Genomic DNA, 16,994 nt, shown 5'->3' with positions numbered 1-16,994 from the left:
CTACCAAAGTAGAATCACATCTGCAACAGGTATTGGGAATGAGAGTGCTATACTAAAGTTTGAGATACATTGAATTAGATAAAATGAAACATTTTTGATAGTCTTTTGATAAAGATTTAATGTTAATTTTTCCTCAAGAAATATAGTATACATAGCTTCCATGCTTATTTGACCACAAAATCACTTTCAAGTACCATTATATACTATTGTTTTGTGGAACATACTTTCAGAAAGTTTGCATTAATGTACTGTCTCCAGAAGACCCCCCACATAAAAAAGTAACCATGGAGGAGAAACAAAATGATCTACTAGTAAAAGTTAATTTTATCATAGCACTTATGATACTCTTATTGACATTACATTTCTGAGCAAACATTATATGTACTGTTTACAAATGAAAAAATTTGAAACCATGAGTGGAAAATGTTTTATTCTAGATGGTGAATGATTTATTCAATGACATCTGCCCAGCCTGTCCATTCTGAGCAAAATGAATTTGTAAGTACAAGTCTTAATGTATGTTTGACTACAAAAACATTACAGAGATTTGGTTCAAAATGAAGTGTGTGGCAACACTCAGTTTTATTTATGGAAAGTTTTTAAAGGTTGAATAACTATTTTTTATATCTACTCTTCATTCCTTTTTTAATGCTGATAAAGATAAATGATAAGACTAACAATCTATTAGATATTAGGGCTGGATTATGTCACTTTTTCCAACTTTCTTACATTGCTTGTTAGGAACCCTAAAATCTGGATACCTAATTAAATCACAAGAGATCAGACCTCTGGATATTTCTGGTAGATCATTTTATGTTTCATGATCACTTTAATAGACTTTTGAGTTTAATTTACTAAACTCTATTTGGAATGCTTACATGTATCTTAATTGATACTGGTCCAGACTTTGTTTCTTAGGGGTTATTCTCATCTATTCAGATATTGCATTATAGGATGATCTGGCAAAATTTTGTTAGTGGTTATCTTTCTTTAAAACATTTTACTGCCTACAGAACTATTGATTCTGGTTTTCAAAAAACCAAGATCACAACTACATTAATTTTTTCCCCTTTGTTTATAGTCCCGTTCAGGCTTTTTATAGTATCTTGAGTGGACTTTGAGCATTTAAGTTTAAAACAACAAACTTTTTATTGTTTCTCATGACTTTGTGGGTCAGGAATTTGGGCAGGGGCTCAGTAGGACAATTCTTCTGTTCTACATACCATTAACTGAGGTCATTCAATGGCAATCTGCTGGTGTTTGATCTGGAGGATCCAGAACTATTTCATTCAACTGTCTGGTGTCTTAGTGGGCCTGTCTGGTAGACTGGGTACCTCTTCCTTTTTATGTGGTCTCTTCAACAGAGTAGCCAGACTTTTTTTAATGTAGCAGTTCAGGATTTGAACTTGAGAGAATATCCCAAGAGAAGTAAAATGTACCAGTAAAGTCTGGGTCCAGAACTGGCACAGCAGTACTTCTATATTCTACTGGTCAAAGTCAAAGTCTGCCCAGATTAAAGAGGAAAAAATGTAATTTCCACCTCTTCATGGGATGAATATCATTGAATTTGCAATGATTTTACTCTGCCTCAGAATTATATTACCATTTTACAAATGAATAAATTATAACAGTGCAGTTAAGCATCTTGTTCAATATAACACAAGTAAAAAAGTGGTGGGAGAGAGATAAGTGTCTTTCCCACATTTTTTATATTAATAAGATTAGTATTTAGAATGAACGTGAAGGTTATCAGATTTGAGTGATGGTAGAAGACAATAAATTGCCTTATTCTTTTAATCATATAAAACCTCTTATACCAAGTCAGTTGCATGTAAAAAGCATTACTTACTGTTGTACATTCATAGAGTGTTCTACAACACAGGACTGAAAAAGACTTACAGTTTTACATTATGAATTTTCAGATGATGGGTAAGGTGTGAATGTTGTCTAAAGGCCTTTTTACATTCCTTGCACTCATAGGGTTTCTCACCAGAATGAATTCTCAGATGTTGAATAAGGGATGAATTAAGCCTAAAGGCCTTCCTACATTCCTTACATTCAAAGGGTTTTTCACCAGTATGAATGCTCTGGTGTAAAGTAAGTTTTTGGCGCAATCTAAAGGACTTCCCACATTCCTTACACGTATAGGGTTTCTCACCCATATGAATACTTTGATGCTGCGTAAGTTGTGAGAGTAGTCTAAAGGCTTTCCCACATTCCTTACAGTCATAGGGTTTAACACCAATGTGAATGCTCTGATGTGAAATAAGTTGTGAATAACGACTAAATGCTTTCCAACATTCTTTACATTCATAAGGTTTCTCACCAGTATGAATTCTGTGATGAAGAATAAGATGATAACCACGACTAAAGGTCTTTCCACATTCCCTACATTCATAGGGTTTCTCACCAGTATGAATTCTCTGGTGGAGTGTTAGTTGTTGTCGCACTCTAAAGGCCTTCCCACATTCCTTACATTCATAAGGTTTCTCACCAGTATGAAGTTTGTGATGTACTCTAAGGCCAGAGCCACACAAAAAGGCCTTCCCACATTCTTTACATTCATAGAGTTTGTCAGCAATATTAAGCTTCTGATGTCGAGTAAGGTGTGCATACTGTCTAAAGGCCTTCCCACATTCTGTACATAAATAGGGTTTTTCACCAGTATGAATCCTCTGATGGAGAGTAAGTTGTCCACGTACTCTGAAGGCCTTCCCACATTCCTTACACTCATAGGGCTTCTCACCAATATGAATTTTCTGATGTACTCTCAGGTCTGGGCCACATATGAAAGATTCTCCACATTCCTTACATTCATGAAGTTTTTCAACTGAATGAAGTCTCTGATGTCGAGTAAGGTGGGCAGTCTGTCTAAAGGCCATCCCACATTCCTTACATTCATAGGGTTTTTCACCAGTATGAATTCTGTGATGAAAAGTAAGTTGCTGGCGTACTTTAAAAGACTTCCCACATTCTTTACATTCATAGGGTTTCTCAACAAAATGAATTCTCTGATGTGGCATAAGAGATGTGTGTTTTTGATAAGATGACATTTTTTGAGATGTAATCTTCACTTGATCAAAATATTCTACTTGTCCTTCAAATTTTCTTTTGGACTCCCAATTATTTTTTAACATAAGATTCTTAAGGCCATGGTTGTTAATTCTTTCCATTATCTTATGCTGGAATAAGTGCATTTCATGACAGTCATTTTCTAATGATAACTTCTTATTCTCACACGTGGTCTCTGAATCTGAAAGAAAACAAGAGAAAAAACATGTAGTTCCTTTTTCTAAAAGTAGTAAAATTTCTAAAGTAAAAATAAAAGATAATTAATACCCAATGAATCTGCAGAGTTATAAAATTTGAGGGCGAAAAAGCATAAAAAACAGCTGGAAAAATGAGAATTCATGTAAGAAAGTAAGAATGAAGATTAAGTATAGGCATATCTCATTTTATTGTGCATCACTTTATTGTGCTTCCCAGATATTTTTATGGCAACCCTGCATTGAGCAAGTCTATCTGTGCCATTTTCCCAACAATATTTGCTCACTTCATGTCTCTGTGTCAGATTCTGGTAGTTCTTGCAATATTTCAAAGTTTTTCATTATTATTATATTTGTTTTATTGATATGTGATCAGTAATCTTTGATGTTACCCTCCACCAGCAAAAAAATTATGATATGCTAAATGCTCAAATGATGGTTTGTATACTTTTAGCATAAATTTTTTCTAATTTTTTTAAATTATTGATTATGCTGTTACAGTTGTCCCAGTTTCCTTCCCCCATGCACCCCCCTCCCTCCAGTTGTCTCCCCCTTTAGTCCACATCCATTGGTCCTTCATATAGTTCTTTTCAACATCTTCCTGCCCACTCCACTGCCTCCCACTATGATTCCCAATTCCTGCACCATCTCCCTCCTTCTCCCTCCTCCCCCTCCCTGCTGACCTCCCCCCAATATGCTCCCCTTATCTATAATTCTTTTTCCCTTCTCGTTGCCTACTTAGTTTGCCCTTGCCTCAGTTCCCTAGCTTCTGCTGTTGGTTGTTGTAATACAGTTTTCATTTTAATGTTCATTGCCCTGATCCTCCTTCTAAACAAGTCCCTTTAACATCTCATATAACAGTGGTTTGGACCTAACAAACTCCTTCAGTCTTACTTTGTCCTCGAAACACTTTCTCTGCCCTTCTATCCTCAATGAGAGCTTCGCTGGATAGAGTAATCATGGTTGTAGGTTTTTGATTTTCATTACTTTGAATATTTCTTGCCAGTCCCTTCTTGCCTATAAAGTCTCCTTTGAGAAATCCGCTGATAGTCTAATTGGGACTCCTTTGTACATGATTCTTCTCTTTTCTCTCGCTGCTTTTAAGATTCTCTCTTTAATCTTTGACATTTTGATAATAATGTGTCTTGGTGTGGTACTCCCTGAATCCAGCCTATCTGGAACTCTCTGTTCTTCTTGGACCTGTAACTTCACCTCCTTCCCCAAGTTAGGGAAGTTCTGCTTCATTATTTTTTCACATAATTTTTCGATTTCTAATTCTTCTTCACCCTCTGGCAATCCGATAACCCGAATGTTCATTCTCTTATAGCTGTCCCAGAGGTTTCTGAGCCTCTTGTCATATTCCTCACTCTTAGTTTCCTCTTTCTGCACTGGTTGACTGTTTGTTCCCTCCCTATGTTCCAATTTGTTGATTTGACCCATGGCTTTCCCTTCCTCACCACTTGTTTTGTATGTATTTTTGTTCATTTCAGCAGGGCTAGCCTTCCTTCCTTCCCTGTCTTGATTCAGCCCCACTGTTAGGTCTGTAAGCTGTCTTATAACTATGGCTCTAAACTGAGCTTCCAAAAGTTTCACTATTTGTTCCTTGGTCAAGGCTTTTATTTGTTTTTTCGTTAGCTGTGTGATTGGTATTTCAATCATTAATTCTGCCATTCTGAATGTTTGGTTTATCTTTCCCTCTTGGGCGGGGTGCTGTCACACCTCTTATGCTGTATTGGGTGGAGCCCCATGGTCACAACCTGGTGACCTTTCTCACCACCCCATGGCACTTTGCGTGGGGGCAGGGGTCCAAGGTGGATTCCCACTGTTACTCTCCGCTGGCAAACAGGGCCGCCTCCCAATGGGGTCTGCCCTCTCCGCTGTTGGAATCGAGAGCCGAAGGATTGGGTCTGCAGCCGGGGCGGCCCCCAGGCGCCTCTCTCCTCCCCCCAAACACAGGCGTCTGCTCACCAGGTCCTGCCGTTTGCCACTTTGGTTGCCATCTCCAGCACAGTTCGATCTCTCTCAGCCACTGGCTCGCACTTTCTAGCCGTCCAGACGAGCACCACTTGTTTATGACTTCATATGTTAGACTTCCATGTAGCTTTATTTTCAGGAACTTCTTATTATTTTTAGTTTTGCATTAGCTGTAATCCTTCTCAGTTGTAGAGGGAGACAGAGCGTGTTGGTCTATGCCTCCATCTTGGCCGAAGTGTCCTAAAGTAATTTTTAATTAAGGTATGTACACCGTTTTTTAAATATATAATGCTATTGGATACTTAATAGACTACAAGTATAGCATACACATAACTTAATATGCTCTGGAAACCAAAAAAAAAGAGTGTGAATTTCTTTATTGTGATATTCACTTTATTTCAGTGGTCTGAAACCAAATCCACAATATCTCTAAGATATGCCTATAAACATTTTAAATCAATGGTTCTTAGGTTGAGACATGAATCTGAATCACCAGGAAACTTATTTTGAAGTTTAGATATCACCTATATCTCCCTGATTGAATTCTATAGTCCTGGGAAGTCCTGTTTTGATATTCTCCACATGATTCTGATGATGAAAGGAAAATTCATACTTAACTGTTTTTCAACAATTTCTCTGTATTCTTATAATAAAATCAAGCTCACTGTGGTTAAAATGCTTCTGCTTATAACACATTATTACCTCAACACTGGCCTCTTTACTGCTTCTTGAGGAGGCCTATTCAGATTATAGAACATGTCCCAAATTACTTCCACCTATTAGGACTTTTCAGTTTGCCCTATCTCCCACAAATTTTTGAATTGGGATTTTGCAAGGCCAGTTCCCGCTCATCCTAAGCTTAGATTAAAAGTCACTTCCTTTAAGGCTAGCTCTACCGATAGTATCTAAATTTATGTTGTTATTACATATTGTGTTGTCATATATGTATATATAATACACGAGGTCTGTCCAGAAAGTATCCAGCCATGTAATATGAAAAAAAGACATTGAAGAAGATTCAAGATACAATAAACATTGTACATAGGACAATGATGCCTTAGTCCCCTTCAAAGTAGGCACATTGGGACCTCACACAGTTCTCTCAGTGTCTCTTCCACTGTTTAAAACACTGTAGATTCCAGTAAAAAGGGCAGCATAGGTAGACATGCTTCGCCACCTTGCTCAACCAAAAGAAGGATCACAACTAACATCAAAACAAGCTTGGAAGATGGTGGCAGTATACTTAGCAGCCTGGTGGGTGTGCTCCTATTGCGGAGGGGACTTGGAGGACAGGGAGAGAGCAGAGAGCGGATGAGAGCAGCTTTCAGATAGGGCAAACAGTGACAGCAGTGCAGGAACAGCACAGGAGAGAGGAGGAACCCCAGCCTGCACTATCTTTTCTTTTTTTTAATATGCTTCATTGATTATGCTGTTACAGTTGTCCCAATTTCTTTTCCCTTTGTTCTCCTCCACTCAGTGACACCCTCCCTCCAGCTGCCCCCAACCCTGCTTAGTCCATACGCATTGGTTGTGCATATAGTTCTTCTCAACATCTTCCTATCTACTCCACTCCTTCCTACTATGCTTCTTAATTCCTGTACCATCTCCCTCCCTTTCCCTACTTCCTCTTCTCTTTTGACCTCCCCACCAAATATTCCCCATACCCATAATTCTTTTCCCACTCTCAATGCCTACTTAGTTTGCCTTTGTTTCGATTCCCTAGCTTCTGTTGTTGGTTGTTGTGATACAGTTTTCATTTTAATGTTAATAGTTTTGATTCTCTTTCTCCTAAATAAGTCCCTTTAACATTTCATATAACAGTGGTTTGGATCTGATGAACTCTTTCGGTTTTACTTTGTCCTGGAAGAACTTTCTCTGCCCTTCTAGTCTGAATGACAGCTTTGCTGGATAGAGTAATCGTGGTTGTACGTTTTTGCTTTTCATTACTTTGAATATTTCTTGCCAGCCCCTTCTTCTCTTTTGCTGCTTTTAAGATTCTCTCTTTATCCTTAATTTTTGACATTTTGATTATAGTGTGTCTTGGTGTGGTCCTCCCTGGGTCCAGTTTGTTTGGAACTCTCTGTGCTTCCTGGACCTGTAAGTCTATTTCCTTCCCCAAGTTAGGGACGTTCTGCTTCATTATTTTTTCACATAACTTCTATTTCTAGTTCTTCTTCTTCACCTCTGGCAACCTTACAATTCAGATGTTGGCCCGCTTATAGCTGTTCCATAGGTTTCTGAGACTCTCCTCATTTTCCTCACTTTTCATCTCCTCTTTCTGCACTGGTTGACTGCTTGTTTCTTACCTATGTTTCGATTCGTTGATTTGATCCCTAGTTTTCTTTCCCTCACCACGTTTCATATGTGTTTTTGTTCATTTCAGCAGGACTAGCCTTCATTCCTTCCCTGTCTTGTTTAAGATTTGCTCTTAGATCTGTAAGCATTCTTATAACCAAAGCTCTGAGCTGTGCCTCAGAAAGATTTCCTATCTGCTGCTCCGTTATATTAGATATTTGCTGTCTGGTCAGCTGAGTCACCAGGATCTCTATCATGATCTGTGCCATCCAGACAGTTTTGTGTTTACCTTTGCTTCCTGGGCAGGGCTGTCACACCTCCTATGCTATAGGGGGCAGAGCCCCATGCACTCGTCACAACCGGGCAACCCTTCTCACCACATTATGGCACTTTGTGTGGGAGCGGGGGTCCAAGATGGATTCCTGCCGTTCACTCTCTGCTGAGAGACTGGGAACCTCCTTCTCCGTTCCCATGCCCTCAGGCCCTTACAGTCAGAGGCAAGCAGGGTCTGCCTTCCCTGGAATTGGAATCACAAGCTGATGGGTTTGGTCTGAAGCTGGGGGTGCTCCCCAGGCACTTCCTGCCTCCCCTTAAATACGGGTGTCTCTGCTTACCGCCGTCCTGCCGCCATCACCGCAGCTGCTGCTGCCAGCACAGCTTGACCTCTCCACCTCGGCTTTGTCCCTCCTATCCGTCCGGACAAGCACTACTTCTTTATAACTTCATACGTTAGACTTTCATGTAGCTTTATTTTCTGGAACTTCTGGTTATTTCTGGTTTTGCGGTAGTTCTATTCCTTCTTAGTTGTGGAGGAAGATGGAGTGTATCAGTCTAGGCCTCCATCTTGGCCAGAAGTCCAGCCTAAACTTTCTAAGCGGAGTTGCCAGGGCCCTTACCCCAGCCCATCACCTCGGGCTGCACCAGGAAGGGACACTGGTGGGCCAGCTCAGTAGCTGGGGTCTGCAGGAATGAAGAGTGAAGATGGGGAAGTACAGAGGCCTGAAGGCTGAGCTCCCACCATGGGAGCCCTGCCCATCGATATCCGGGAGAGACTCAGTGAAAAGGTGTGCTGGCCTCATCCCAGGTCTGGAACTTAGGCTTAATTATTGAGAAATTACATGTATGATCAGCTGAACACTGGCTGGAGTTGAGCCTTGTGGCTGCAGGCAGACACATGAGGCTGCTTCATAGTGACCTGTTGGGTGTCTATCATGGAAGAGACACCGGCAGGAGTCCTGCGAGTGCCAGCCTGGTGCCCGCGGGCAGGAGCTCTGTGTGCGGAGAGGTTTTACAGCTCCCGGAAGATTTTCCCTGAGAGGTTTGAGGACTGCAACTCAGGCTGGGCACACTGGAAGAGCTGAGAGTAAGCCAAGTGGGATCTGGCTCTGAGAGGCATAAAATAACATTTTTTTGTTCATTTGTCTTCCATGACCTGGGAGGAATGGCTGGAAGTGTGGCAATATTCTTAAGGGGAGCACAGGCACCGGAGCATGGGAGTGTGCACTTGCCCCAGGCTCCAGCAGAGGTAGGGCAAAGTGGACTGGAGACACTTGAGCTGAGACTGGGGCAATGGTGTCAGTGAAAGAGACGGGGGAGATGATGAAACAGACCACAGTACAGACTTATTCCCAGTGCTGCGGGAGAAATTATTTAAGCAGATCACTCCCCTCCAAATGGCAACAGCCAGAAGAGAAGCAGTAGCCCTGCCTGAAGAAAGTACTCCGCCCTGCCCTATGGTGCTTAAGCCTTACTGAGGATTACACAGTGACTAAAGTAAAAAGTGAAAGAGAGAGACACAGGCAGAAGAGCACTGATAGTAACCATCAGGCTGCCTACATACAGCCTTGGCAACAAGCTGAGGTCAACAGGGGCAGATTCAAAAAGAGAAGAAGGTGGAAAATCCAGATACTATGGAGACAAGTTCCACTGTGATCTTCTACAGAAGTTGTCTCCTGCATATCCTCTCAAGTCATTTTTTTGTCCTCCCAGTATATGCATTGTAAGTAACAAGTCTATATTATAGTTTATTTTAAATCTCATATATTGCTCCTCCCTTTTCTCAATCAATTTTACCATCTGATTTCCTCCTTGTATTTTTGTTTTAAATTCTATCTTTTCTCTTACTACAACTAGTTTCCAACCTGCACTCATTATTTCTCATCTCTCCAGCCTCTCCATCCCATTTTTCTTGTCATTAGTCACCTCACATCTTTTTCCCATCATAAAATACACTTATTCTCCCTCCACCTTGACCAATCTGTGACATTCCTGCAATTTTATTCATAGATCTTCACTATTCTGGTATTTCAAATCTCAAATCTTACTGTTCCCTTCTCCTAATCCATTTGTACCTTCCTCCAGCCTTTTCCTTTCATTTTAAATTTGAATTTTTCCCTGTCTTAACCTTGTTTTCATTCCTCACTCTAAGTATTCCTTCTCCCTCTGTCATCTCAAATTCACTTCCCTTTCCTCCAGGCATCTCATAAGCATCTCTTTATTCCTTTTTTTACCTCTTACTACCATCCCTCCTATATTAATCATAGCTCATAGGTTACTGTTAGTGCTGTGGTTAAACTTTTTCTCTAATTTGGTGCCTATTTTTTTCTTCTCATCCATCTTCCTTAGTGTGTGTGTGTGTGTGTGTGTGTGTGTGTATTCTCTCACTCACACACACTATGTACATTTTTATAAATTATGTTTAACCATAATACTACACGTTTCCCCTCTCTCAATTGATTCCACCTACTTCTCTGTTTTTTATATAAGACATAAATTTTACTTTCTCTCATTGCCTTGTCCCTACTTGCTACTATTATTGCCCCTCCTCTTCCTCTCTCCAAAATCATTTTCCTTTCATTTAGTCAACCTTATTTGTTTTTCCTTTCTTAAAATAGTCTTAATCTTTTACATTCTTACTAAAAATACTGGCTCATTTGCAGTTGATTCAGTGATTGAGGGTGGGGGATATCTTTGTGGGTGTGGGATTCTTGCCTGGGCAGGTGGCTTTGTTTTAGCAGCAGCTCAACAACTGTTTATAAGATGAAGTAGGCTGAGTGGCTCTCAGGCACCAAAGAGCAACAAATACTATCTGAAATACTATCAGACAACCCAACTAAACGGCATAAAGTGCATACCAGGTGCATCAAGTTCAGGAGATTAAGGAGTCTGTACCACTGAATCTCACAGGACACCTACCACGTAAGGTCACATCACAAATGCAGGAAGTCAAAGCTGATGAATCTAAGAAGCAGAAACAAACAAAAGAGCCACATAAAATGTGGAGATGAAGAAACAGCAACCCATTGAAAGGAAAAGAGGAATTCCCAGAAGGAGGGAGAGATGAAATAGAAGCAAGCAAACAATCAGAGGTGGAATTCAAAACAATGGTAATAAGGAACTCAATGAACTCAACAAACTCAGAGAAAACTACAACAAACTCAAGGGGAACTACAAAGAATGCAAGAGAAACTCCAAAGAACTCCAAAGAAGCTACAAGGAACTAACTGAGAACTACACCAGCATTAAAAAGGACATAGAAACTATCAATAAGAGCCAGAAGGAAATGAAGAATACAATTTCTGAACTGAAGAATACAGTAGAAGGAATCACAAGCAGGCTAAATGAAGCAGAGGATTGGATCAGCGAGCTAAGAACAACGTAGAAAAAATTCCCAGACAATGCAAAAACAATAAAAAAACTTAAAAAATGAAGAGGGTTTAAGAGAGCTGCAGAACAACATGAAACATAATATCTGTATCATAGGGAAACCAGAAGGAGAAGAAGAGGGGCCAGGGATAGAAAACCTGATTGAAAAAGTAATGAAAGACTACTTCTGGCCAAGATGGAGGTGTAGACAGACATGCTGCAACTCCCTCCACAACTAAGAAGGAATACAAATACAACTACCTCAAACTAGAGACAACCATAAGTTCCAGAAAATAAAGCTGCATGGAAGTCCAACAAAAATATAGAGAAGAAATACTCATCAGGACAGGTAGGAGGGGCAGAGCTGGGGCGGAGAGAATGCAGTGTGGTGATAACAGCAGCGGCAGTGGCAGACCAGAGAGAAACACAGTCACATGCTTTAAAAAGTTGGGAGGGACAATTAAGGAGTGTTCCCAGCCCCAGACCAGACAACAGAGCTCACAGACCCAGCGCTGGGGAAAATCAAGCCTCATTGTTTCTGACTGTGCAAACCAGTAGTGGTTGGGGCGGAGGAAGAAACTGCCAATCTCTGCAGAGTCCACTTGTTTGCAAGGCCACCTGGGTCCTAGAATGTCCGCAGACCCACCCACTCTGAGAACAACAGCAAGAGCAACAGCTAGAGGCACCAGTCCCATAGAGAGGTGGGAGAAGAGCCTGGAAAAGGGGCGAGTGCAGAGCAAGGGGCATTGTCCCTCCCCCACACATAGTGCCACAACATGGTGAAATGGTTGCCCCATACTGATGAATATTTAAGGCTCTGCCCATTACAATGCATAAAGAGTGACAGCTCTACCTAAGACACAGAGGCAAACACAGGAGCCTGACAAGATGAGGAGACAGGGAAGTATGGCCCAAAAGAAGGAATGGATCAAGGTTCCAGTGGAAGAACTGAGCAACGAGGAGATAGCCAACCTAACAGATACAGAGTTCAAAACACTGGTGATAAAGATGGTCACAGGCTTGACCGATATGCTTGAGTATGGCATACGCATAAGGGAAGAAGTGAAGGCTATGATAAATGAAACAAAGGATTGACATAGGAATGTCTGGGATACCTTTAAACGTGCCAACATCCAAATCATAGGGATGCCAGAAGGAAAATAGGAAGAGCAAGAAATAGAAAGTTATTGTAGAAAAATAATGAAGAAGAACTTCCCAAATTTGGTGAAGAAAATAGACATACAAGTCCAGGAAGAACAGGAACTCCCAAACAAGCTAGACCCAAAGAGGACCACACCAAGACACATCATAATTAAAATGTCAAAGGCTCCAGGTAAAAAGAGAGACTATTAAAAGCAGCAAGAGAAAAGCAGAAGGGGGATAAGTAAGGGAAGGGTTTAATTAAAGAGCCTGTATAAAAGACTCATGGACATGGACAACAGGGAGGGATACGATTGCGGGAGAGGGGGTGGGTTGGGTGGGGGAGAGAAATTAGGGGAAAAGGGGACAACTGTAATTGAAAAACCAAAATAAAAAAATAAAATAAAATAAAAAAAAGCAGAGAGTTACCTACATAGGGATCCCTATAATACTCTCAGCTGATTTCTCAAAAGTAACTTTGCAGGCATGAAGGGACAGGCAAGAAGTATCCAAAATGATGAAAAGCAAGGACCCACAACCAAGATTACTCTATCCAGCAAAGCTATCATTTAGAATGGAAGGGCAGATGAAGTGCTTCCCAGACAAGGTAAAGCTTGAAGAGTTCATCATCACCAAGCCATTATTATATGAAATATTAAAGGGACTTATTTAAGAAAATCAAGATCAAAACTATGAACACTAAAATGACAACAAACTCACAACTATCAACAACTGAATCTAAAAAAAAAAAAAAAAAAAAATCCGAATAAGTAAACCAGAATAGGAACAGAATCATAGGTAGGGGAATCATTTGGAGGGTTATCAGCTGGGAGGGGGAAGGGGTAAAAATGGGAAAATGGTGCAGGGGTTAACAAGCATAATTGATGGGTAAAAAATAGACAAGGGGAAGTCAAGGATAATATAGGAAAGGGTGAAGCCAAAGAACTTACATGCATGACTCATGGACATGAACTAACGGGGGTGGGATTGCTGGAGGGAACAGCGGCACTGGGAAGAGAGGAGCAAAGGGAAAAAAATTGAGACTACTGTTAACAACATAATCAATAAAATATACTTAAAAAAAAATGACAGAAAACTTCCAGAATGAGATAAGAGGAAGTGTCACAAGCACAGAAAGTACAGGGAGCCCCAATGAAGATGAACCCCAACAGGCCCACTACAAGACACATCATAATTAAAATGGCAACATTCAAAGACAAAGAGGGAATCCAAAAGGCAGCAAGAGAAAAACAGCAAATAACATACAAGGGGGCTCCGATAAGGCTATCAGCTGATCTCTCAACAGAAACATTACAGTCCAGAGGGAATGGCAAAAAAAAATACTTCAAACAATTAAAACCAAATGCCTACGACCAAGAATACTTTACCCACCAAGGCTCTTTCAAAATGAAAGGTGAAATAGGGGGTTTCCCAGACAAAGTAAAACTAAAAGAATACATCTCCACCAAACCAGAATTGCAAGAGATGCTAAAAGGAATGCTTAAGAAAAAGAAGAAGAGAGAGAGGGGAACACAGGTACTAAAGGAAAAAGTCACAATGAATAAGTACCTATCAATAATAACCTTAGCTCTAGCTCAGTGGATTGAGCACCAGTCTATGGACTGAAAGGTTGCCGGTTCAATTCCCAGTCAGGGCATATGCCTGGGTTGCAGGCCAGGTCTCCAGTTTGGGGCCTTTGAGAGGCACCCAATCCATGTATCTCTCACACATAGATTTATCTCTTCCTTTCTAAAAACAAATAAAAGTATTTAAAAATAATAATAACCTTAAATGTAAATGGATTAAATGCTCAAATCAAAATACACAGGGTAGCTGAATGGATAAGAAAACATGACCCACATATATGCTGCCTACAAGACACCTACCTCAGATCAAAAGATCTACACAGACGGAAAGTGAAGGGATGGAAAAAAGTATTTCAAGCAAATGGACTAACACACAAAAAGCTGGGGTAGTAATACTTACATCAGACAAAATAGATTTCACAAAAAAAGGCCATAACAAGAGACAAAGAAGAACATTTCTTAATACTTAAAGGAACAATCCATCAAGATATAACTCTGGTTAACATATATGAACCCAACATAGGAGCACCCAAATTACAAGGAAAATCTTGGAAGACCTCAAGAAGCATATAGATAGCAATACACTCATAGTAGAGGACTTTAACACCCCATTGCGAACAATGGACAGATCTTTCAAGCAAAGAAACGCCAAGGATATTGAAGCATTGAACAACACTCTAGATCAAATGGACTTAATTGATATATATAGAATCTTTCACCCCAAAGAAGCAAAATATTTTTTTTTCAAGTGCACATTGAACATTTTCAAAGACAGACCACATGGCAAAACACAAAACAAGCCTTTAAAAATCCAAGAAGATTGAAATTATATCAAGTATCTTCTCAGATCACAATGGCTTGAAACTGGAAATCAACCTCAAGAAAAAGTCAGAAACATTCAAATTCATGGAGAACAAATAACATGCTATTAAATAATGAACAGGTTAACAATGACATCAAGGAAGAAATCAAGAAGTTTCTGGAAACAAATGATATTGAACATACAATAGCCCAAAGCCTATGGGACAGAGTGAAGGCAGTCCTGAGAAGGAAGTTCATACCAGTACAGGCATACCTAAATAGGATAGAAGAATCTCAAATAAACAACCTAACCCTACAGCTATGGGAACTTTAGAGGAACAACAACAAATAAAGCCCAGAGCAAGTAGAAGGAAGGAAATAATCAAGATCAGAGCAGAATTAAATGACATAGACACTAAACAAATAATTCAAAAGATCAGTAAAACCATGAGCTGGTTCTTTGAAATAATTTAAAAAAAAACAAAAAACTACAAGCCTTTAACCAGATTAATCAAGAAAAAAAAAAGAGAATCCAAATAAAATCAGAAAGGAAAAAGGAGAAATCACAACTGATACAATAGAAATACAAAGGATTCTAAGAAATTACTATGAACAACTGTATGAAAACATATTTGACAAGCTGGGGAAAACAGAGAAAATTTTGGAAACATATAATCATCCAAAACTGAATCAACAAGAGGCAGAAAGCCTGAATAGACTGATAACAACTAGTGAAATTTAAGCAGTAATCAAAATCTCCTGGCACACAAAAGCCCTGGACTGGATGGCTTCACAGTAGAATTTTACAAAACATTTAGAGATAACTAACTACTATCCTTCTCAAATTATTCCAAAAAATCCAAGAAGACAGAAGACCCCCAAACACTTTCTAGGAGGCCAGTATTATCCTAATTCCAAAACTGGGTCAAGACGCAACAAAGAAAGAAGACTACAGGCCAATATCGTTATGAATATAGATGCTAAAATCCTCAACAAAATTTGGCAAACCAAATCTAGCAACACATTAAAAAGATCATACACCATGATCAAGTGCGATTCATTCCAGGGATGCAAGGATGGTTTAATATTTGCAAATCAATAAACATAATACACCACAAAAACAAAATGAAAGACAAAAATCACACGATCATATCAGTAGATGCTGAAAAAGTAGCTGATAAAGTACAACACCCATTTATGATAAAAACACTCAGTCAAGCGGGAAGAGAGGGAGCATACCTCAACATAATAAAGGCTAAATACGAAAACCTGCAGCCAACATCAAACTCCACGGGAAAAAACTAAAAGCTTTCCCCTTAAGATCAGGAACAACACTTATATACAACATCGTTTTGGAAGTTCTAGCCACAGCAATCAAACAAGAAAAAGAAATAAAATGCACCCAAATTGGAAAAGAGGAAGTAAAACCATGATTACCTGATATTAAACTATACTACAAGGCCACCATAATCAAAACAGTCTGGTACTGGCATCCTCAACAAATGATGTTGGGAGAACTGGACAGGGACACACACAAAAATGAAACTAGACCACCAACTTACATCATACATCATAGTAAACTCAAGATGGATAAAACACTTAAATGTAAGCTATAACACCATAAAAGTTACAGAGGAAAATATAGGCAGTAAAATTTTAGATATCCAATGGAGCAATATTTTCATCAGTATATCCCTAGGGCAAGGGAAATAAAAGAAAGAATAAACAAATTGGACTACAACAAACTAAAAGAGTTTCTGCTCAGTGAAAGAAAACATCAGCAAGATGAAAAGGGAACCAACGGTACAGGAAAACATATTTACCAATGATTCCTCAGACAACGGTTTGATCTCCAAAATATATGAAGAACTTATACAACTCAATACCAATAAGACAGACAATCCAATTAAAAAATGTGAGAAGAACCTGGAGGACATACAGTAGCCCATAGGTATATGAAAGAATGCGCAACATGACTAGCCATTAGAAAGATGTAGATTCAAACTACAATGAGATACCACCTCACACCGTTCAGAATGGCCACTATTTACAAATCAACAAACAACAAGTGCTGGGGAGGCTGTGGAGGAAAGGGAATCCTAGTCCATTGTTGGTGGAAATGCACATTGGTGCAGCCACTATGGAAAATAATATGAAATTCCTCAAAAAACTTAAAATGGAACTTTTGATCCAGCAATTCCATTGCTAGGATTATACCCAAAGAATCCTGAAACATCAATTTAGAAGAACCTATGCACCCCTATGATCACAGCAGTGCTATTTACAA

General features: G+C 39.6%; 1 protein-coding gene across 4 annotated transcripts in view; it reads right to left on the bottom strand.

Moving 5' to 3' along the window:
• Positions 1-411: 411 nt before the first annotated feature.
• The window catches only part of ZFP82 (ZFP82 zinc finger protein), a 31,777-nt gene continuing 15,194 nt past the window's right edge, over positions 412-16,994 (bottom strand). For all 4 annotated transcript variants that reach the window (XM_090260679.1, XM_090260682.1, XM_090260681.1 and 1 more), the window contains exon 5: positions 412-3,253. In XM_090260679.1, coding sequence (XP_090116805.1) covers positions 1,896-3,253 — 1,358 coding nt within the window. In that variant the 3' untranslated portion in view covers positions 412-1,895. The remainder of the gene's footprint in view (positions 3,254-16,994) is intronic.

The sequence above is a fragment of the Furipterus horrens genome, unplaced genomic scaffold, assembly GCF_987537825.1.
Source record: "Furipterus horrens unplaced genomic scaffold, mFurHor1.1.pri manual_scaffold_13, whole genome shotgun sequence".
NCBI classification, from domain to species: Eukaryota; Metazoa; Chordata; class Mammalia; order Chiroptera; family Furipteridae; genus Furipterus; species Furipterus horrens.
This window is presented reverse-complemented; position numbering and strand designations above follow the sequence as displayed.